This window comes from Vidua macroura, chromosome 9 (genome assembly GCF_024509145.1).
Source record: "Vidua macroura isolate BioBank_ID:100142 chromosome 9, ASM2450914v1, whole genome shotgun sequence".
NCBI classification, from domain to species: Eukaryota; Metazoa; Chordata; class Aves; order Passeriformes; family Viduidae; genus Vidua; species Vidua macroura.
In genome coordinates, this window is record NC_071579.1 from 24,015,513 (window position 1) to 24,038,042 (window position 22,530).

Here is a 22,530-nt window from a genome sequence, read left to right on the forward strand (position 1 = left end):
GAGAAGCCAAGCAGAGCCCCTTCCTGGGAGCAGTTTGGGCACCTTGGCATTTATGACTATTTATTCATAAATGCTTTTGGCATTTATGACTTTTTAAGAGGCAGAGGGTGCTGAAAATTTAGAATCAGTTCCCTGAGATGCACGTGGCTGGGCACAGCACCACCGACTCCCTCCCACGCAGGGAAGGAGATGGGGCCAGCACAGAGCATCTTCCTAGTGCTGAGATCTCTCCGTTCAAGAGGACTGGGTGTGTTATCCCAGAGGACTCTGGCTGGAAGGTGCTTCCCTCCATCTGTGGGGCACAGAGGAACCCATGTGCCATGGGAAGGGTCAGCCTGGACCTTGTCTCCCACATACCAGCCCGTCATCGGAGCACAGGGACTTCCTGCTTCCTTGAAACAGAGATCTCCAACAAAAAAACTATGATGCATAAAAATAAACACCACCGGAAACTATGCAAAATTCCCCACCCCCCACAAGCTCTGGAAAGGTCAAGTTTCATGCCAACACTATTTTGCTTTTGTTTAATTATCAGCCAGCTCCTGGGAGGTGGAGCAGCCCGGACAGGTTCTCCTTTGTAGGGCTGCACAAAGCCAGGGAGGCCGGGCTGGGGGGGCTGCAGGGGCTGGGTGAGAACTGCAGCCCGGGCAGCACGTGCTGCAGCTGCTGCCGCATGGGGCTGAGCTGTGGCAGCCGCTGGGTCGGACGTCAGGGCGGGCAGGCGAGGGGACAGTTGCCCGGCCAGCTCCTGGGACAGCCGGGAATGCTCCAGCACCAGCAGGATGCACCAGGAAGTGAGCGAGACCCCCGCAAAAGGGCAGGATGATGAGCAACCCGTCTCATCTAACAAGAGCCCCGGGGACTTGGGTAATCAACCCTGGCATCAGCAGCACCTGGGGGTGATGAGCCGAGGCTCTCCATCAGCCCCCACAGGTTCTCCCCTTCAAGGGGTTAACCTGCTTCTACTGTCATCCCTGTTTCAGGAGGGGAAGCTCCTATAAACGCAGCGGTTTGCACATCCTGGCTCCCTGAGGTGGTCACCACACGGAGGGTGTCAGACCTGAGCACACATCACTCTGCAGGGCTCTGCCCCGGGCACTCAGATGCAGCAGGTGGATCCTCCTCTCGCCCACGGTGCCCTGGCAGAGGCTTGGTGCCTCGGCAGGAGGTGGATGTGGAGGCTGCCAGGAGGTGAGAGCCCCTCAGACTATGTAAAAAACTTCTGCTAAGGGGTTGCCCTGCCAGGAAGCTGTGCTTGGTCCTGGGGAGGGGCTGTCGGGGGTGCAGGATGCAGCTGGTCCATGCTGGTGGCTGACATTCTCCCACTACCACTGTAGTTCTCAGGACACAGCAGCTGGAGATGCCAGGAGGAAGACGGGGACAAGTCACCAGGCAGTTTGTCAGAGTTTCCATCAAGATAAAAGTGAAGATAAAAGTGATAAAGCTTGAGGAGGAAACAGCTCGTAAACCTCTGCCAGCCCTGCTCGCACTGCATGGCACCACACAGAGGACCTCTGGTGGCACAGGCCTGGGGCCACCGTTAGCCCACAGCCAGGCCTGTGCAGGCCTGGGCAGAGCAAGACAGGGCTCTGTCCTTTCCAGGCAGGACCCCAGAGCCAGGGACCCCAGCCCTGTACCCTGCACAGGGCCAGCTATGAAACACACGAGGCTCAACAGCTTTGCAATGTTTACTCTTGAAAAAATAATTCAATTCAGAAAGCATCAAACCCTGGTGATGCCACACACCCAGCCCTGCCATGGCTGCCCCTCCTGAGCCTTGCTGGGGGCACAGGGAAGGATGGAGAACAGCACCCTGTGGGCCTGGCATGGTGTGTGGAGAAGGGGGAGCCTAAAGCCCACCAGCTGAGTCCTGCTGTCACTGAGAGCAGGGAGCCACAGAGCCCTGTTGGGCAGGGGAGGAGAGGGGAACTCATGTTTAGCCATCCCCTATCCCTAGGACCACCTTCCCCAGCCCCAAGAGGAGCTGGGAAGAAGCCAAGCCTGAGCCCTATCTGAGAAGGGCAAGAGGATGCATTTAGTTTCAAGGGGAAGAGAAACTGAGCCTTGGGAACAGAGGTGCCAGGGAAGGGCAGTGGAGAGCCATTTGGAAGTTGTTCCAAAGCAGGGCATGGGGAGCAAGCTACTTTTCCTCACAAAGAAGTGAAGTCCCTTTTCCATCCTCATAAAAGACCTGCCTTACCCTGAGGGCTAGCACAGGGGCCACCTGCCCACTGGCTGCCAGAGCAGAGTCCCACGGAAAGGCAGCACTGGAGAGGGCAGGGCTGAGCCCCAGACCAGAACTGCAGCCTCAAGGGTGCCACTCTACACGCTCTTGTTCCCTCCTGCATCCATCCCACCCCATCCCTACTGCTGGGGCAGGCGTGCAAGGGACTGTGAGGGTCAGAGTCCCTGCAGTCATGCTAGAGCTGTGCTGCATCCACATTGGGATCATCCTGGCCAAGAGCAGTTTCCTGGTTCACAAGTTTTCATTCCTATTCTAGGTGAGGGAGAAAAGCAGGGAACAGAGGGTGGAGCCAGGGGGACAAATATCCCATGACTGCACCTGTGCAGGCTGGGGGCTGCCAGCTCTCCATGCTGCTTCCTGGAGCACCATCCACCCCTTCCCAGGAGCAATAAATAAATAAGTTAGTGTAGTGTAGACCCCGATGCTCAGTTCACAGTGAGAAAATGAAGGGGAAGAGCCCCTGTTACCTCAGGGAAAGGGCTGAGCAGCAACTCCTTCTCCCAAAGGCAAGCCAGAGCACTGCATCCCTGCCAGAGGCCAGGGGATGGGCAGAGAATGGATCTCTTGCTGCACGGATGAGAGGAGGAGCTGTACTGAGCAAGGGGACCAGGACTGCCCCCCTGGGGTGCAGGGACATTAGTACCAAATGGCTGGGGATGGGAGGGGGCCCTGGGATCCTTCCTAAGGCACTGAATCCCCTCCCTGTCCCTCTGCACGAGGGGTGTACCACAGTGGGAGGGCCAGGCTGCCCATCCCAGACCAGCTCATAGCTTCCCTGCCAGCAACTTACTGCAGTAAGGGTGGGAATTCAGGAGAAGAAACTCCCTCTGCCTTCAGCAAAAGCAGGGGCTACCAGGGCAGGGAGGATGGAGAGGCAGGGTACAGTACCACAGGCAAGGACCAGAGTGCAGCATCTCTTGCTCCAGATGACCCTGGCCCACCCGGCCCCTGCAGCCAGGGGATGATGCCTGCTGGCTGCTCCCTTCTCGCTCTGCAAGGCACTTTCACCCCCTGTCCCACGACCCAGGGGCAGGGCTGCTCCCCACAGAGGAGGTGGGTGAGGACAGTCTGAGCCAGAGCACATGGTCTGGTTCACTTCCACCTACAATCACCTCCAGCTTCCAGAACTGACCGCCCTTGTGCAGGGTGCGGGGTGTCCACGCCGTGTCCGCAGCAAGTCCAGCTCCTCCCCAGCATTCCCTTTTCTGTGAGCTGGGCTGCACCAGTGCCTGCAGCCCACGCAGCAAAGCCAGTGTGCAGGAAGATGTCCGACCCAGCACACAGTCTTCAAGGCGCATCCATCGTGCAGGTAACAGGAATATCTGGAACATCCCCTCTCCAGCACTGTGTTCACCATAGGGCACAAAGCCAGCAGGCAAGAGTTAATAAATAACACCCAGCTGGCAGGCTGCAGCACTAGCACCACGCTGCCTTCTCAGAACTTCAGGGCCAAAAGGGAGAGCAGAGGTGTTTTTTGAGGCCCCCTCTAGGCTCCAGTTGAGCATCTCCTTCCTCCAGCCTTGCCCAGCCAGGGGGCAAAAGGAGCAGCGTTAGTAGAGTGTCTGTGTTAAAAAAAAACAAGTTCCTGGGATTGGGGTGGCATATCTACAGGGAAGGACCCTGTCCTGTGCAAGGGAAAGGGAGACCACAACAGGGGGCTGGAGGGAGCCCAACATCTGCTTTTGCAGCCCAAAACAGGAGTCTGTATCCAGTCACCAGCCTCCGAGAGCTGCTGCCAACTCTGTCTCTGCACCGCGGGGGTCTCTGTGCTCCCCCGGTCCCCTTTGCTTCAAGCTGCCAGCCTCACGTCTGCTCTGCTGCTGCAGCCGCTGGCACTGCCACCGCCCCCTCCTCCTTGGCAGGGGGCTCCATGTAGATTGGTGTCACCGACGAGGGCTTCTTGGACCTGCAGGTGAGGGGGCTGGATGGGAGCACGCATAGCTGATGGGTCCCCTCAGGACCCCAGTTTCCAACAGCACTGCCTGGCATGATCTCCTTCCCACTGGGACATCTTCCAACCCTGGGAATGTATCCCGTCCCCCCTCCCACCACACTGATTAAGGAGTGAAGGTGGTATCCCCTGAGGATTGGGCTGGGAGAGAAGTGGATGATGGTGTGGGCCAGGCAGGGGACAGTGCCATAAGGATGGGGCGTTACTGAGCCCTTCATGTCCCTGATACTCACGAGTAGGGGGAGGCAGGGACCCCCACCACAAGGAAGTGGTTCTTCTTGCGGAAGAGCCGCCACAGCCCCTTGTGGTTCCCACGGACGTCCAGGTCCCAGATGTGGAGGCACTAGGATGGTGAGGAGGGAGGAAAAGGCATCAGAGCCTGGGGATGGACACCAGGGCCAGGTGTCCCCCTGGCATGGGAAGAACCACAACCCCTGCCCTCACTGAGACACAGCAGAGAGGGATGTACCCCAAGACTGGGGTGCCACAGGGCTGCATCCCTCCAGCTACACCAAGAGCTTCAACATCACCCAGGGACAGCAAGAACCCATTTGGTGAGCTGTGTCAATGCCAAGGGAAAACCCAAGAACAACACCCAGGTGTTTCCCAGCGACACAGAGACCAGTGCAGGGCTGAGGATAGGCCATGTCAGGGCCCTCACCTTGGCAAGTTGAGTCCAGGTGGTGAAATCTGCTTCCTGCTCCATCCTGATGAACATGACGTAGACCCTGCCCTCAGTGTCGGGCACGAAGGAGTCCTCACAGGGATTCTTGCTGTGGTCCAAGACCTCAGCCTCACTGTGGAAATGGAACAAGGAGTGAGAGGGGACCCCACCTTCTCCCTGTTCCCACTTCAGACATTCAAGATGTGGCTGGGGCCACCAGGGCCATCTCCACTCTTCCTTCTGTTCTGGCTGGTTCGCCCAGTGTGTCTTGTGGACTCCCTGCCTTCCAGCAGGCACTCACCCCAGGAGCCGATGAATTTCAGTCTCATAGTTATCCTTCCTCAAGCTGTTGGAGGAGAAGAGAACATGGATATCAGGGCAGAGTCAGATAGTTTGATCCAAATTTAAGACTGTCTCAGTGTAACGCATCTGGAACCAATAAATGGAGAGCAGGGACTGCCACGCATTCTTGAGATGCAGCAGCACAACCACGGCCCTTGAACATGGCCACCTGGAGCACAGGGTAGCCAAACCCAATCTTGCAAAAACCACTGCCAGGACTCCCCAGCAGAGGCCAGTGTGCTGATGCAGGAGGTTATGGCCATTCCAGATGGGAGATGCTCCAACACAAGGAGACAAGGGTCAGACCAAGCAACTGTTTCATCAAGGTCTCATTGTGACCAGTACTCACCTCTCTACATTTTTAAGCTGGACATTTGGAACTGTGTTGAACTTGTGCTTCTTGAAATAGGCTTCCTGGGAGAAAGAGAGAGGGTAGAGAAGGAAAACCAGGTTTGATCATGGTCAGCAATACCTGGAGATGACTGCAAGCATCCCCACTAGTTGTGGAGGTGTCTGAGTCAGAGCTCAGCACCAGGACAGGGCCTGGGGGCTGCGGGAGGTCACTCACGTGGAAGTAGCCATTCATGTTGAGCCCCACGATGCCGAAGTGGTAGGAGCGCGAGATGTCTGGGATGATGCACTCCCGGCCCTTCCGCTGCTCAGGCATCCGCATCCACATGTCCCAGTCCCAGAGCTGGGGAGGGGAAACTGCTACTCACACTCAACTCTGGGGACAGGCTTTGGTAGTGTGGCCATCCACGGACCTTTCTGGGTGCCCACACCTGATCCAGCCCCTTTGACCCCAGTTCTGTGGATAGTTATGTGCCTCCTCAAGTCACTGCCTGTCCCAAATCCGTTCTGCTTGGGCATCCTTCCCAGTATAAGCACAGGGATAGCCCCTCCAGGAGCTGTACACCCAGGGACTGGGTGAAGATCAGGGACTGCTGATGGGCACAGATGGGGGTGTAGAAGAAAGGGTCATTTCAAGGTACTCACCTTCTCAGGGGTTGGCCACTTTGGCTCCAGCTCATCCTTGTACAGGCTTTTCCGGAGCACCCATCCCAGGCCTGGCATGGTTTCCACACGGTACAGGAGCGACGGGTCCTCAGCTGTGTGCTCATAGCCCTGCAACGTTATGGGGAGTGTTCAGCACCCTGAATGCACCCATCCCCCACAAAAAAAGGGAGGCATCATGCTCCATTGAGTTTCTCATCATGGGAAGAAGGGAACAGCCACTGGGAAGCACATGACAGGGACAGGAGTGGGATTTTCAGGGGCACTTCTGAGGAGTCCAGGGCTGGGGAGACAGACCCACTTAGGATGACAGTGGGGACACACACCCTGCTTAAAGATGGAACCTGGACCCCAGTCTGACATGGAAACAACACAGGGCAGATGTGGCCCTGCTGCACCATCCTTCCCTGACCCACCTGGTCATTCCAAGCAGAGATGCAGTAGAGGCTCTCATCCTCCTCCAGAAGGTGTATTGACTGGCTCAGGAAGCTAAGGAAAGAGTTGACCCTAGTCAAACACCCTTCTGCCATGCAAAAAAAGGGAAACCCTCCACCAAGAGATGAGCCACCCCCAACTGCTGGAACTGCTTATCCCAATTTTCGGCCTGAGATAGCTGATGCTGGTGGGAGACCAGGGGAGGAGCACCCAAACAAGCTAAGCTGCATCTCACCATGGGAAAAAGACAGCATTGTGTCCTGCCCATCAGTCTCTTCTCCTTAAGAAGAAACAGGAGCCTCATTAGACACTGTCCCTGTCCTCTGGCTATGGGGCAGCTCCAACCATGTGAATGGATCAGTATCCCCAAAAAGCCAATCAGGGAGAGATCCCCAACCCTGAAGTCACCCTGCACTGATTGGCAGGACAGTGGTCTCAGACTCTAAAAGCAGAGCTCAGTTATGGCTTTTGCCTGGAGTCTGCTCAGCCTCAGGTAAGTGAGCTACAGCTGGCAGGGATCTGGCCTCTCCTGAGCATCCAGAGAGCTTCCAGGAAATGATCCCACACAGGAACCCCCAACTTTACCTGAAGAAGTCAACAGAAATGTCAAGATCTTCCTCCAGAACCACTGCAAATTTAGCATCCTGTAGGGCAAGGAGAACATCAGAAGGATGGAGATGAACAGGACAGAGCAGGACACGAGCAGTGTGCTGTGTCTGTGCGGCCCTTTGCCCTGGAGGACTGATCCCAGCTCCTGTGGGACAGGGATCACAAATACCAGGGGAAGGCTGTGCTGTAGCAGTCTCACTCACCGGGAACAGGTTGAAGGTTGCAGTCAGACTGGCTTTGTAGTGCTACAAGACAAGACAATCATTGACTGTGTTAGCATCAACCTGCCACAGATCTGGGGCTGAGCCTGCCTCCCTCAAAAACTATTCCAGGTCCCTGGAAATAACTGTCCCAGGATTTAAAAGCTCTCTCACCTGGGAAACTCTGGCGTTTTTAATGCTGATGGGAGTGTGCTGTATTCCTGAGAGGCCAAACAGCTCCACAACATCCATTGGCTCCTGCAATGGAAAAGTGCAAAGCTCATCAAATGTGTGGGTCATTCTCCCCTCCCCTGCCAGTGTCAGCTCCCCAGGACAACAGGAATATCCCCTGCATGTGGCTGTCTTCTTGGAGACTAGTGAGGCTCAATATAGACCCTGCAGCACAGAACTTGCCAAACTCTTGTGGCCCTTCAGCATCACCATGATTTTGTTACCCCTTTTTGCAGACCCAAAGTTGTATCCAAGAATATCTGGGAGGTCCTGATTCCAGCCCCCCACAGACAGTGCAGAAAGCAAACAGGTATAGCCAGGACCTCCTAACAGCTGCTTAATGGCAAGACCACAATCAACTCAACTTTCTCTCACAGTTGCCAAGAAAAGGACCTTTCTGACCAAGGACAGGGATCAGAAGTAATCCAAATTTGGGCTGAGGTATCTCTGCCCCAAGAAGGAGCCACCAAGGCCTTCTCCATCCCCTTACTGTGCATCCCACCTCCTGGCCACAAAAGAGAGAAGGAGCTCCCATTGTACCAATGCTTCCCCCTTTCTCAGGTATCCACCATGGCAGCTCAAGCATCCACGCTGCCCCCTCATAGCTAAGGGATGCTGCTCCAGTTGCCATGGCAATGGATGCTGCTATCTTTAACTGCTCTGATGTGGTGCAGCAAGAGCCTGCATAAACAAGCCAGCTCCCCCAGCCCCACAATGTGGCAGTGGTGGGAGAGACCTGCAAGGGAACAACTGTCTCCATCCCAGGGCAACCAGGCAGTACCTCACTGGATGCTGCAGAGATGAGGCCTAGCAAGCTCCTGAGATGTACTAAGATCCCACATGCCTGCCCCAGAGTGCCTGCCCTGACATTCCACTGCCAAAGAGACATTGCTTTCAGTGGGACTCTCCAGGGCTATACAAGGTTGAGTGAGAGGAAGGTCTTTGCCTATAAAGGGACAGTTCTCCTCTACCTGGCCCCAGCTTTCATGAAGCCCAAGCTTTGAGCCTTGGGAAAACAGTTTTGTGTCTCTTCACCTCTTACCGAGAATGGAGATGGGACAGGCATGGCTGGACTGGTTTGTTCCTCTCCATGTGAAGCAGCTGGACACCCAGAGCCTGCTCAAGGGGCTGGCAATGCTCATCAAGTGAGAAAAGGGGACAGGGAGAGCCCAGCATGACCACCACGTGCCATTCCTGCACACCAACACCCTCCTGACATGGGGATGTCAGTCCTGGGCTTTGGGAAAGGCCAAGGTAGCTTTATCCACACCCATGGCTTGGCTAACTTTGGCTGACTTTGTGTAGGAGCAGGTGAGGAGTGGCGTGACACACAACAGGAAGAAGGTGATGAAGCCCTCAACTTGCCAATGTCCAAGGACTGGGCCAGCACTGGGCTGGGGGAGCATGGAGCTGGCCACAGGGATCCCTGGCAATGCTCTCACCTCGTAGTAGCCATCGATGAAGACTGTGATCATCTGTGGATTGACACCCTGAGCTGACAGCAAGGAACGCAGCATCCTGTGGAGAGATGGAGGGGCCTGAGCACAGCACAGCCCCAGTGGGCACAGGCCCTTCAGCACAGGGGTGTGGATCCCTTGGGATGGGGGGAAGTGTGCACCATTAGGGAACAGGACCTACCTATGCCTGCCCTTCCCCTCCCCCAAGGGGTGCAATCCCAGGAGGAGGCTGGATCCTGCCAGCAGGACAAAGGGAAGGGCCTGGACCATGCCTGGTCTTGTGGCACAGAGCAGAGGAGCCGTGCCCTCTGGGAGTGCTTACCTGTACAGGTAGTTGGGGCGGTTCCCTGCAATGACAGCTACTGGCACATCAAAGACTTTATTGTCTTTGAGCTGGAAGAGAACAATGTGTGTGAGTGGAGGTGGGAGAGGCCATGCAAACCAAAATGATTCTATGCCATTGAGAGCAGGATCCAAGGATAGGGACCCACTGTTAACACAGCAGAGCATGCATGCCAAGAGCTCCCTCTTGCCTCAGGGCCACACCAACCAACCAGGATGCCCTCAGCACAACTGAAAACCCTACCAGCTTCCCTTCTTCACCTCACCTCTGACCCAGCTCCAAAATCCCAGTTTGCATCCCCTCAGAGACCTGTGTCTGAACCCTTCAGCACCATGCCAAGGACAGCCCAAAAGTCACAACAGCTGCTCTGTCTGTAGATATTCAGGCTCTGCTGCTTACACTGATATCCCTAGAATAGGGTAACTATTCCTGGCAACTCAGAGCAAAGGAATTTCCCTGCCCCAGCATGACCTGCCCCCAGGTATTCACCCCACCTTTGCTGGGGCTAAGGGCTTGCCCAGGGGCAGTTTGCATCACTCAGCTAGTGCTTAAGGACAGCGCTCTGCATCAGCTGCAAAACACACCTGGTCCAGCCCAGCCCTCCCTCCTGGAGCCTTCCTGAACACTCTGGCCCTGCACTCACGGGGTCAGGGTTGAACTCGATGGGTGTGGGGTCCTTGCAGCTGCAGACGCTGCCGTAACCTTCCACTTTGCTGCAGAACCTCTTGCGGCGCCGGTTCAGCTCCGTGTCGGGCCAGTGGCACTCAGCATCTGGAGGCACCAAGGAGGAAAAACAGACCTGTCACCCTCACAGACTCACCTTGGGTGCTCCAGGCTGGGAAACCACACACATGGCTCTCCCTGGGCTCAGCCAGCAAGCCAGTCCTTGGCAGAGAACAAGCAACACTTGGGATGCCAGATACAACCCCAGGAGCCACTCAGAGCCCAGCCCCATCTCTGGCCTCTCTGAGCAGCAGCAGGTTGTTCAAGGCCAACAGTCAGAAAACAGACCAGACCAGGTCTACTTTGGAGAGGTTACAACTGGCCATGTTGCCTCTTCTCCATCCTCACCTTTCTCAACAACCATGCCTGGAATTGCCACGGAACTAGGAAAAAAGGGAGGTAAGCCCATTTTTAAAGTTACCATCATCATCTCAAAAAGCCTTAAATGGCTTTGACTTAACACCAGGCAGCAGGGAGACATCTCCCAGCGACAACACAGAGCAGACTGTACTTCTTACCTTCCACAGATGTCAAGTGAACTTCTGTCTTCAGCAGAACAGGGTCACCCCATGTTGAGAGGGCAGGTGACTTGGCGTGCTTCTCCCCATACACTTCTCCTGGAGCAGGAACACAGGGTCAGGACTGCCTGGAAAGGCCCAGCCCCACTGTGTCAAGGAATGACCAGGGGCTGTCAGCCTGGGGGACAGCTTGGCACCTTTTCCCATTGGCCTCTGGCAAACTGCTGAAGGAACATGTTCTGCCCCCATACCCCCAGGTATAGCCTCCTCACCCCCAGGAATGGAGCTGCCACTCTCTGGGACTCGCTTCCTGCTCATAGAGCCTGTTGGGGATGGGCTGGGTTTCTCTTCAACTGGCTTCTCCCAAAGAAAGGAGCCACAAAGCCTGTGCAAGACTCACCTCCCTTCTTCCCCACAAACGTCCACATGTCTCTCCAGCTCAGGAAAGGTGCAACTTGGCTCCCCAGGCTTTTCAGGACATTCTTGGCTGTCTCCTTGAGGTGAAAGGAGCCTTCGTCCTGGAACAAAGCACAACCCTGCAGCTGAGGTCTGGCTCCTGACAGGGAAAAGTCTCCCATCAATACCAAAGGGGTACAGGGCCCACTCCTACCCTTGAACCAGTTGAGCCCAAAACCTTCAGGGTCTCTGTGCCACTAAAGCTATCAGTAGCTTCATAATGACCCACAGGCAGGAGAGAAAATATGAACTCCTGTTTCCTTGGGACCAAGGAAACAAGCAGGACCATGTGTTAAGCAACATTTCACACAGCTAAACACAAAAAGCTTGAAGCAGCACAGAGCTGCTTACACAGCAGCCCAGACCTAGCACAGTCCACAGAGTCCCTGTAGAGCCTGGAACTGGGAGCCAGAAGGATCCCACCACATCCTTCTATTTCCTCACATCCATTCTCCACCTAACCCCTTATCTATTGCTGTGGGCTCTGACACATCTGCTTTTTGCACTCCTGCTTTGCTGGGCACAGCAGTACCTGCAGCAAGAAGGGAGAGCAAGAGGACAAGGGAGGTAATCCAGACAGGGAGTCACAGCTCCATGGAGATGTGACATTTAGTCCTGGAAATGCCTGAAGACATTTAGGAGGCTACTGCCCAGATGAGCTTCAGAGATTCCTGACTCAAGACGACTTTTTTTTTTCTATTAGGGTCACACATACCTTAATGGTGAAGATTAGGATCCGGCCCCGGGCAACCATGTTGAGGAAAAGTACCATGGCTTCATCTTCGTGGGGGGAATAGGTGTCAAAGACCCTCTTGGCCATCACATGACCCTGTCGGTATTCATACATCAGATGGATCTTAAATACTACATGGTATGGACACACAGAATTATGGAAATCTGCCCTGGAAGCCACACTCCCTGAGCAACACAGCGAGTGGCTTTTCCGGTATGCCAGGGAATTAGTCCCCAGAGTTAGCCCCCAGGCAAGCTCAGCCCTCAGGCTTTCCTGCAGGAGGTCCATGGGAAGCATCACCCAGCCTCACAACTCCTCCCCTGCCCGCTCCCCAAGGACAGCAGGCCGCACAAGGAAACCGTGCAGGGACTCTCTGGATGACCGTGCCATGCCCTGCAAACTGCACACAAAAAGCATTCAGGAACTTCCCTCCTGGCTGCCCCTGGCCTCAGGTACCCAACAGTTCAAGAGCAAGGACAAACTGCCCAGTTTAGAGACACAGGGATGTTTTACCGTGGCCTGGTTTAAGACGATGACATGGATCCCTCTTCCCTGCTCCCGAGCCTCATCTTCCAGGACCTGCAAGTGGATAAATGATGAGAATCATATGCCAAGACCACTTCTTATTCCCTGCCCATTCTGTGCAGCAGAGCCCCCAAACGAGAGGCAAATCTCTTTAGCTTTGCTCAAGGCAGTGATGGGTGCCAGAGTAGAAGTCCTAGAAGCAAAATTTTTTGCCAGTCACTTGAAGTGCTCTCACCACTGTTGTTTGTGGCTTCACCCGTTCAGCTCTGTCCACCCTCTGCTCACAGGACAGCCAGCACCTGTCACTCACCGTTGTCCCATCCACAGCCACATAGACCTTCGACCGGCTGGAGTACACCTCGACATCCAGGACCTTCTTGTTGTTGACAGGGTGCCTGGGGACCTCCACATTCAGCATCTCGTCATCTACGGCAGAGAAATTCCCAGTTTCAACCAGTCAAGGCACCTCTAGCTTGTCCCTGCTCTGTGCTAACCCATCCAGAAGTGTGTGCCCAGCAGGCACCCCAGCCCAAGGAGTCATGGGTTGGAATTTACAGGGATAGTAGGTATGGGGAAATACCAAATGACAATGGCTCTGATCCCACAGAGATCTCTGCACCCAAATGTGCTACAGCCTTCAGGAGACAGACCAGGAAGGCAGCAGCATTTTCTATTAATTTTTGTTAACCCACATGCACAGACTTGTTTTTCATGATGTAGCTGGTCACAAATTAGCATTGCATTAAAGAAACCCTCCAGTTTCCTTGCTTTCAAAGCACAACAGGATGCTTCCCCCACCATAGTCCTGTGCAGACTCCTCCTCCTCCTCATAAGCAGCTCTTCTGGTGTCCAAGATCAGCTTGATGTTCACAATTACTGTCACAAGCAGGAAGAGGACAGCACCTGTCTGCAATGCAGGATGATTTGTGTTAGAAATGTGTAAATAACAACCCCAAAACCAGCCCACCTTGGCATGGGCTGCAGGGCACCCCAAGGAGATCCTGCATGGGATAACAAGCATTTGACATTTCCCCTGATTTTTTTTCTGAGGAAAGCAAAGAGAAAGAAATACAGGTGACTGAGTTTCATTATGAAATGCATTCATCAGCTGGAGAGCACTGACTCCTTGATATGGGAGAATTAGCCCACTTCCAATGTAGCTCTGCTTCCAGATCTGTGAGCAGATTCCTGCTAAATTATTGCATCAAGGTTGAGGGTCCCTGCAGGCAAAGAGTTTGGTAATTCAGAGTTACAGCTCCCAGGGTAACCTTAACTTCTGCCTCTGCTGCAGCATCACTCTCATCCATCCCTCTGGAACCAGAGGATGCACTCAGGGTGTTCAGAGGAGAGGAGATGCTGTGCAGCTAAATCAAACAAAGGGAAGAAGCTGAGGTCCGATTTCAGGAAACTGCACTGTACCACAGGCTGCAGAGACCATCCTGCAGCCTTACTGTCTGCAGCAAACTTAAATTGCAACCTCTGTGTGGATGCTGACACAGAGGGCTTGGGAGGGTCCAGGGGCTGTGGAACAGACTCTTGATTCTCTGAGGTCATTAATGGGGCTGGGATCACACACTGGCCTGCTCTTGCTGAGAGGCACTAAAAGGATTCCTGCCTTATCTGTCCAGCTACTGCCTCAAAGCTCTGTGTTGCTGCTATCCCTGCCAAGCAGGTCCAAGGAGTAACTGAGGAAAATGGAAAACCAGTAATAAGACAACAAAATGGTATAAATGTCACTATGACATTTTGGCTTGATAATTTGCTGTTGACTCAGGACTATGAGCACCTTTTGGGATTTGTGCACAGAAAGCTTTTAATTAAGCACGAACAGAGCCGTGGGCTCATGGAGAGGCAGCAAGGCCACCTCACCAACCTGCCCAGACCTTCTGCCCTGACCAGCATGAGGGAACAGCCCTGGTGACCAGAGAGAATAAGGAATAAGAATTAAGCAAGACCAGCAGCCAGGTCTAGCAGAGCTGCTTGGCCAAAGGCAACTAATGAATGCTTGGCTGCTGTAGACCTAGCTATTCCATACCTGCTGCTCTGGTCTACCTATTTTAAGCCAAATTTTCATCTGTGTTTTAAGCAGTGCCACAAAGTACAGAGATATGTGCAGGCTCTAGCTCGTTGCCCCAGCATGGTGAGCAATGCCTGCCTGAACGACCAGACCCATTCCCAAGCCTTCAACACACTATCAGATACAGAACTGAACAGTCCTCTTGCCCAGGGAGCCCTCACAAACCTTTGTCCCTCCAGGTACATGCAAAACCCTCCCCTGCTCCCTCCCACAGCAACCAACTGCCAGATCTCATGAGCTCCTCTCAGGAAAGGCCTCTTTTCTGTGTTTTGCTGCCATGGGGCCAAACCTTCCTGTCCTTACAGCCCCAGACTCCTCCCAGGACGCCGTCTCCACCAAGGATTAGCTGTTTTAGAGCACAAGCAACTAAGCCTGAGGCTTTCCCAGACGCCAGCTGCCTCTGGGGCATGAGATCCTATTACCAGGCCCTATTTTCTCTGTCCACCTGTTATGCCCTATACCAGGCTTGGTTTGCAAATCAAACAGATAAAGGCTGAGCCCTGAAGCAATCAGCATGGGTCCAGAGCCAGGTTTCTAGCTGAAAGCTTCCCAGTGCCACATGGATAATTGTATCTCCTCCCACAGCCAGGTCTCCACAGGTCTGCTGGCAGCTGAAAGGAGCTGCTACACATGGCAGACCCTTCCACACACAGGCACTTGGAGGCAGCTTCTTGGGGAACAAGTTATGCTTCCTCAGCATGTCAGTCACCCAGACTGCCAGCAGACGCACTTCCACCCATGCAGCTGCTCCATAAACTTGTAAATCCTGTAGATTATCCTTCCTAATCTACTGCAGGGCCGCGGGTGACTCACCTGGCACAGCTTCCGCAGCGCACGCTGGTTCATCAGCTTGTACTTCCAGGCGAGGTACCAGCTCCGCTTCTTGTGGGCCTTCACAGGGGGGTTGGGCTTCCACTCGTCCATAGTCCCGGGGCTGGCACGGGGCAGCCGTGTGGGGCGGGGGTCAGGATGTGTGCTGCTCGCCTCTCACGTCCATCGGGGCTCCCTGTGGGGATGGGTGCAGGGTGAGGGAGGTGCCTTCAAATCCTCTCCCCAGCAAAGACAGAGCCTGGCACAATCAGTGGCCGTGGAGGGCACTGATGTGCTATGAGCAAAAGCCCTTTGGAGCCTCCCTGCCTGCCAGAACTCCTGCTGGGAGCAATGCAGGAGGCGAGGCTTTGCTGCAGGGTGAGGGGAAGCCCCCGAACTCATCGGCCAGTGACTGCCTCTGCTCCAGGCCAAACCTTCAGCAAGGCTGCTGCAGTGCCATGGGCCCACTCCCACGCTCTGGGAAAGAAAAGCAGCCCAAAGTCACAAGCAGACGATAGATCCTGGACCATCAGTTGTTATGGAATGGGCCTCACTGGCCGCATGTGCCAGCAGGGTCCCTGGTGGAGAGACACCCTCACCACCAACAGCCCCATCCCCGCTATCCGGGTGCAGCCAGCCGGACACGGGGAGCAGCACCGGGCCAGCGTTCTACTGGAGCTTCCAGCACCCCTGGGCAGAGGAGCTGTGCCAGCGGGAGGCCGGGGCGCCCTGCGAGGAGCAAACCGCTGGGCCTGGCCGGGATGCGGAGCCCCGGCAGGGCCAGGGACCTGTCTGGAGCACAGCGCGCCCCAGCAAGGCCAGGCAGGGCGGAGAGAGGAGCGCTGAGGGGCCCAGAGGCACTCGGGGGGCGGAGGAGGCGAAGGGCACTCAGGCGCTCCGGGCGGGGAGGGAGAGCCGGGTGTCTGAGGGCGGCAATGAGCGGCGGCGGGGAGAGGGGGACCCGGGCGCTTCGGGACCGCGGGGAGGCCGGGGAGGGCCGGAAGGCGCGTGCCGGCCGCGCTACTCACGGGGAGGCTGAGGCGGGGCTGCGCTGGACCGGGCAGGGCAGGGCCGGTCCCGGCTCGGCGGTGCCGCCGCCGCCGCCCCGAGCACCCTCCGCGCCGCTTCCGGCGCCGCAGCGACACCGCGGGGGCGCGGCCGGCGCCGGCCCCGCCCCCAGCCCCGCCCCGCGCCGCTCCGCGCGCCCCGGCGGACCTCGCTGGTGCGCGGGCAGGTGGCGGCGGGGGCGGGGCCTGGGGCGGGGCCGCGGCGGGGGCGGGGCGGAGCGCGGGCCGCGGTGACAGCGCGGCCGCCGCTGCCCCACCCGCATGGAGGGCGGCGGGGAGGCGCTGCCCGCGGACCTGCGGGACCTGGCGGGCAAGGTGGGACGGCGCCCGCCCGCCGTGCTGCTGCGGGGGCTGCGGGCCGACGCCGCCTCCGCGCCGCCCGCGCCGCCCGCGACACCCGCACCGGCCCGCGGTGCCCACCTGCCGCTCGCCGAACGGCTCCGGACGCTCCGCCTCGAGCTGGTGAGTGCCGCGGTACCGGGGGCGCTGCCGGGCCCCCCCCCCCCCCGGTAACTGACCGTCCCAACCCGCGGTCACCGCGGCCACCTCGGGCAGCCGCTTGCCACCCCCGGCGACAGTCCCGAATAGTGCCCGCGCAATGCCTGCATTTTGGGGAAACCCCCCCTTGCTCCTCCGTGTACGCGTTAACAGCCCCCAGCTCATACCCCTTCCCCGGCCGCTCTCTGCCCCCGGCCCACGCAGCACCCGCCCCCCGGGGTCCCCCTCGGCCACCTCCGTCCTGCCCCCCTCGCACCCCCAGACTCCGGCTCCGTCGGGGATCGCGGTGTCCGGGATCACAATTTAGGGCAGGGACCTTCGCCAAGGGCATGGTGGTGGATCTCGTCTCCCCCGGGTGTGCCCCCCAGCGTGACAAGGCACAGGCATCGCTGGGAGCTTTCCGGGGGTTCGGTTCCTGCGGGGCTTCTCGGGTGGCTCGTAAAGGGTTGTGCTGCGGTGGCAGCCTTTCCCGGGAACCGTGGGAGTGCCGATGGCAGCTTTCTCGCCACCCTCTTTCGTGGAGGGAGCAAAGACCGGCGATGCCTGCGCCTCCGGGAAACGTGGCGAGGTTGGGCAATGGGTTCAAGTGCAGCTGGGGGAAGGGACTCTCCCACGCATGAACATGCCGAGCGGGTAGGAATGAGCGTTGTTTCCATAGGGAAACGGGCTCGATATGCCCGCATCCCTGCGTGCCCCCGGGGGGCTGGAGCACCACCCAGCCCGAGCCCTCCGCTTTGGCTGATTCAATATTCCCATCGGTGCAAGAGCTTTCATCCTCCTTCTGCTTTCATCCTCCCTCCGCACCGGCTTCCAGGCTGCACCCTGACCGGAGGAGAAAGGTCTCTGGGGCAGTGCGGTGTTTGCCCTGCCCAGGTGCAAGCAGCCTCAGCCTACGGCCAGCAAGGCCTGGCTTGGGCCGGGCATTATTCACCTTGGCTCAGAAAGGCATTTCCTTGCCCTGCCCTGGCTCTTCTTGCTGGCAAGTGAGGAAGTGGGGACACTTCACACCCAGGTCAGCAGCTTGGGATTAGAACCCAGGTGCCAAAACCCAGTACAGGGCTCCCCTCATCGCCCCATCCCCATAAACAGGGACCAGAATTCCCCCCCCCAGCAGCAGGAAACCAGCAAACCCAATGCTCAGAGCATAAGCTGGCCTGGGAGTGGGCGGTGGGAGGAGAATTTAGCAAATTCCCACTCTCGCCTCCTGATCTGAGGAGGAAGGTTTATCCCTAGGGCTAGATATCTTGAAAGGAGAAGGCGCCTGAGGTTTCTTGCGTGCTGGGGAGGGGAGCAGGGCTGTGTCTGCCCATGGAGAGCGTGAGGAGGAGTGTGACAGTCCCCTGTACAGCTGTCCTTGGTGCGAGGTCGTGCAGTGAACTTCAGTGCATCTGGAGGAGTACAGAGAGCAGCCTGTGCTGGATCTCCTCCCACAATAACCATGACTTGCTGGAGAGGGGGTTTCTTGAAGTGCAATGGGGAGGTCAGGCTGGCGTGAACTAGCAGCAAATTGATGGCTAACTCCTTCCAGCAAGCAGTATGGAAAGCAGGGAGTGTTATCCCACCCTCTGCTTTTGGGTTGGCTCCCCGGGCATCTCTGACAGCTGCAGTTCTGCACGAGGCAGAGAAAAATGGGGAACCCCCCCCCCAGGGGTTTCCAGCTCTCCTCCTCCTTCGTCGTCTCCCTGCCAAGGCCAGATGCTTTAGCAGTGCGTGCAGAAAAGTCCATTGTAGGCAGTTTTTTAAATAACTTGCCTAGAAAGGAAATTTCTGTACTTGGAAGCTGGCTCCTGCCCCAATCCGGGCACATCCCTGCTATTTTTTATTTAAATCCAGCTTGAGGAGCACGAGGAGGGGGTGGGAGGGCTGGTGTTGGGTCTTTACAAATCTTTGACCTTTTTTTTCTCTGTCGTCTGGAGTGAGGGGTGTCACGTGCTGAAATCCTGGCTGGAGTTTTCCCAGGCTTCTTCCTCGGATGCTTCTATGGCTGTGCTTGGCTGTGGGACCGGAGACAGGGATCTCAGGAGACTGTGGGGTCACTCGTGGGCGGGCAAGTGACTCCCAGGGTACCGGATGCTGAGGATCGGCCGCTGTGATCCCTGGGGAGTGCGTGGATTTCTGCCACATCTTGCTGATGATGGGCACAGGATGTGTTTGTGAAGGAGTCCACGGGCATCTGCAGCCCGCAGGCTGTCTGTACGTGCCCTGCAGTGGGTTTTCTCCCTTTCCCCCCATCGTGGCCTTATTTCCTTTCCTGGCAAAATATTTGCGTCCTGTGTAGGGGAAATCCAGTGGCTTTTGGCGGCCAGTATCATACAGACAGGAATGTCTTGGCACACGGGGCTTTCCATTAGGAAAACAGATGTTTCTGCAGCAACTGAGGTTTGCAAAGAGCTTCCCCAGGCTCGGAGGGGCAGGAGTCGGTGAGGCGAGTCGTGTGATCAGCAATGCCTGTCCTCCTTGTCCTCCCATTTTGGGAGTGATTTGGGTCTCCAGGTCCTGCCATGTGACATTATCACCAGGCTTGGTTCAGATCCTAGAAGGTGAGAAGTAAAGGCATGAAGGGACCAGCTTGGGGAAGTGCTGGTGGTCCAGCCAGACACTTACACTGAGCAATGCCTGATCCTCTTGCCCTGCCAGCAGCCTCCCAGGTCTTGGAGGATGCTCTGGGATCAGATCTGCATCCAATACCTCCAGTTCCTTGCTTACTCCTTGTTCCCATAGAAGACAGCAACACAAGTGCCCTGGATTTATTTCCCTGAGGGGGTTGGTGGCTGGTGGGAACCATAAGTTGTTGGTTGCCGATGGCCGTGTCTCCAGGTCTTGGACAGGGCCCCTTGGGATGGTTCCCTGCGGGGTGTTCTCCCATACCATGCTCTTCATCAAGCAGCTTAGGAGCCCTGTGGCCACCACAGTGACACCTCTGTTGGGCTGGGCTGGGACATGGGGCCCCTGGGTCGCCTCAACCCCCCCTGTGCTCTCTGTCTCCCCCCCAGGCTTACCTGCGAGCGGTGGACGTGAAGATCCTGCAGCAGCTGGTGGTGGTGAACGAGGGCATCGAGGCGGTCAAGTGGCTGCTGGAGGAGCGGAGCACCCTGACCAGCCGCTGCAGCAGCCTGGCCAGCAGCCAGTACAGCCTGGTGGAGAGCCAGGAGGCCTCGCGGCGGGGCAGCTGGGACAGCCTGCAGGACCCCAACGACAGGCTGGACAGCATCTCCGTCGGCAGCTACCTGGACACCTTGGCTGATGACATGGATGAGTACTCCCACAACGCTGCTGAAAGTGCCGCTGCATCCACATCGGGCAGAGCCGTGGCCAGGGCAGAGCAGGATTGGGTCAGGATCGACCTCGAGAGGGGTCTTGCAATGCAAGAGAAGGACGCAGAGGAGCATGAGTGGCCCCATGTGGACCTCTCCCCACCTGGGCTGCCCCAGGATCAGCGGTTTGCTAAGGAGCCTCAGGTGGCCAATGGGTATTTGGGCCAGCAGTCCCCCTCTCTGGAACCAGACAGAGACACCAAATCACCACCAGGGGCCAGGGAGAGGCTGGGGAAGGGAAATCCAGATGGGAAGGCTTGGAAAGCTGAGGCTGACCTTGAGAACTGCAAACTCAACAGCAAACTGCACCTGGAGTACGATGCCCACTGGCGCTGGCTCCAGTCACAGGATGATGTGACATTCTTATAGCCCGTGGCTTTGCCTTCCCAGTCCAGCTGTCCCAGCTGCCCACTTTGCTTCATTTGTCTGTGCTTGGGAGAGTTGGGGTGGCTGGAAAGGGGGTCCAGGCTGGCTTGGTGGGCTGCAGTGTTCTTCTGATGGCCTCAACAGCATTTGGTGATGCAGCCATAAGGGACTGGGTGCCTGCCCTGCGGCACATTTCTGGGAGAGAAGGGGTGAAGCGGGTCCTGGTAGATTTAATCCTTTGCTCTAGGGTGTTGCTTGCAGGTGGATGGACGCCCCTCTGTTGTCCTTGGTGGTGGTAGTGGTGGTGGGGAAACCTGGGACAGTGGTGTTCCTGGGATCTCTCCCTCTAATCCTCAGCTTTGTGTATGCAAAAACTGGGGACCCTTCCCCCAAAATGACTACCCTGAGAGGACAGGAGATGCTGCCGTGCAGCTACAGCTTGGTGGCACCAGCATGCTCAGTGTGGGGCAGGACCATCAGCAGGGTATCCCTGTTGGATCTGCTCATTTCCATCATTGTCTTCAAGGCCAGTGTCCCTCCAGGGCAGAGCAGACCTGGGGTTTGGCCCCAGCACATGGCAGATGCTAAAAAACCCTTCCCTGCAGGTGAAGCCCTGCCTGGTTTAGATGCCTCTGTGAAGCCAATCTGAGGTGGGGCTGGGGAGCCTCTGCCCGTGCCCTGCGGAGGAAGGATGATGGTGCAGACTTCCCGATGTGATGACATGAGAACGACAAAGCACTGGGTGGGAAATGGAAATCCAGTTCTCCCAGTTTGTTCCTGGACTGTCTTCCACCTTGGGAGCAGTCCTGCAGGATCCCGGGATGTGGCAGCACACGGGCAGCCTGGCAGTGCCTGCAGGGCTCCGACTCAGAGAGGCTCCTGCTCTCCCCTGACACGGTGTGATGGTGGGGAAGGCTGGGTTTCTCTCTCTGTGTGCTGAATGGTGCCAGGTCTCTGCCTTCTGCCAGCAACCAGAAACATGAGGCTGCTCTGTCGGGGTGGATTTGCAGTGACTCTGCCCTGGAGACATCTCTGTCTTTTTAACCTTGGCTTCTGCCTGTGCCTTTTGCTGTCCCCACTGTGCCTCCCAGCATGCCCCTCGCTGGCTTGTAGAGCATGGCTTGCAGCTGGAGCTGTGTGAGAGCTTGGCAGGACCTTCTGCCTTCACCAGATGATGCAGGAAAGGACCTGAGCATCCTGATTCAAGGAGCCAAGCTCTTCCACATTTGTGGATAAGCCTGGAGTGTCCTGACTTCAGAACCCATGGGTACATCTGTCCCCAGCCAAGTGCTGTGACGGCTTTGCTGTCACCATCATGCTGTTGTTCCCTTGGCTGCATGGGTCACAGCTTGGATCTGTCCGTGCTGGGATGGTGGGAGTGAGGACATTGTTTTGGGATGTCACTGGGAAGCTAAGAGAGAGGGAGGTGACTGGCTGTGACTTTCCATATGAGAGATGTGAACTGGCTGTGGTTCAAAAGGTGGTTGGATTCACAACAGGTTCAGCTTGGTGTCTCTGAAGCAGCACCTTCAGTGGAAATTACCCTCTGTTTTGAGAGCCCCGAGCACCCTCCCTTCCCCTGCAGATCCTCAGAACCTCCCTGGATGGATGTGGAGAGCAGGACAATACCCAAAATTCTCAGAGATGGTACCTGTTGAGGTCTTGGGTGAATCCCAGCAAACTGGGAGTGGGTTGTCCTATGCAACAAGCATCCATCTGCCTGCCCTGGAGCAGCTGTGCTTGGCTTGCCATTGCCTGTGAGTAGCTTGTGGCTCCCTGCTGACACTGAGCCACTGTGTCCCCAAGGCTGGCTGTCCCCTGCTTTCCTGCTAACCCTGCATGCAATGAATCAGCTGAGGGTCCCTGGGGGAGACAGGGTAAGTCCTTTGGCACTGTTAAAATAATTCTCAACAAAAAATAGCTGGCTTAATAAATGTTTGTGTTTCTCCCAG

General features: G+C 56.7%; 2 protein-coding genes across 5 annotated transcripts; one reads left to right on the forward strand and one right to left on the reverse strand.

The window, feature by feature from the left end:
- Window positions 1-1,670: 1,670 nt before the first annotated feature.
- Window positions 1,671-17,908, reverse strand: POMGNT1 (protein O-linked mannose N-acetylglucosaminyltransferase 1 (beta 1,2-)). Of its 3 annotated transcripts, none has more exons than XM_053984919.1 (22): window positions 17,155-17,908; window positions 15,337-15,529; window positions 13,245-13,353; window positions 12,757-12,872; window positions 12,435-12,500; window positions 11,904-12,017; window positions 11,133-11,250; window positions 10,733-10,831; window positions 10,135-10,262; window positions 9,471-9,541; window positions 9,134-9,209; window positions 7,635-7,718; window positions 7,464-7,505; window positions 7,237-7,295; window positions 6,633-6,705; window positions 6,199-6,327; window positions 5,771-5,896; window positions 5,552-5,616; window positions 5,162-5,206; window positions 4,858-4,993; window positions 4,430-4,539; window positions 1,671-4,151 (listed from the first exon to the last, which is right to left on the reverse strand). In XM_053984919.1, the coding sequence occupies exons 2-22, from the start codon at window positions 15,445-15,447 to the stop codon at window positions 4,049-4,051; spliced, it is 1,980 nt and encodes a 659-aa protein (XP_053840894.1). In that variant the 5' UTR covers window positions 15,448-15,529; window positions 17,155-17,908; the 3' UTR covers window positions 1,671-4,048. The 3 variants fall into 3 exon arrangements, with proteins under 3 accessions (XP_053840894.1, XP_053840893.1, XP_053840895.1); XM_053984918.1 differs by lacking the exon at window positions 17,155-17,908 and adding an exon at window positions 16,362-16,476; XM_053984920.1 differs by lacking the exons at window positions 1,671-4,151; window positions 17,155-17,908 and adding an exon at window positions 16,362-16,476 and having other exon boundaries at window positions 4,426-4,539.
- Window positions 16,630-22,530, forward strand: LURAP1 (leucine rich adaptor protein 1). 2 transcript variants are annotated; one of them, XM_053984921.1, is made up of 2 exons: window positions 16,630-16,862; window positions 19,892-22,530. In XM_053984921.1, exons 1-2 carry the CDS (start codon window positions 16,662-16,664, stop codon window positions 20,579-20,581), a joined length of 891 nt encoding a protein of 296 aa, XP_053840896.1. In that variant the 5' UTR covers window positions 16,630-16,661; the 3' UTR covers window positions 20,582-22,530. The 2 variants fall into 2 exon arrangements, with proteins under 2 accessions (XP_053840896.1, XP_053840897.1); XM_053984922.1 differs by lacking the exon at window positions 16,630-16,862 and adding an exon at window positions 16,915-17,037.

Excerpts from the sequence above, each read along its gene's own strand:
- POMGNT1 (XM_053984919.1), bottom strand. The coding sequence starts at position 15,447 with ATGGACGAGTGGAAGCCCAACCCCCCTGTGAAGGCCCACAAGAAGCGG. Across the intron at positions 12,501-12,756 it reads TGGCTGTGGATGGGACAACG|GTCCTGGAAGATGAGGCTCG; the intron begins GTGAGTGACAGG and ends ATCCACTTGCAG. Across the intron at positions 11,251-11,903 it reads TCCTAATCTTCACCATTAAG|GACGAAGGCTCCTTTCACCT; the intron begins GTATGTGTGACC and ends GCTTTGTTCCAG.
- LURAP1 (XM_053984921.1), top strand. The coding sequence starts at position 16,662 with ATGGAGGGCGGCGGGGAGGCGCTGCCCGCGGACCTGCGGGACCTGGCG. Across the intron at positions 16,863-19,891 it reads GGACGCTCCGCCTCGAGCTG|GCTTACCTGCGAGCGGTGGA; the intron begins GTGAGTGCCGCG and ends TCTCCCCCCCAG.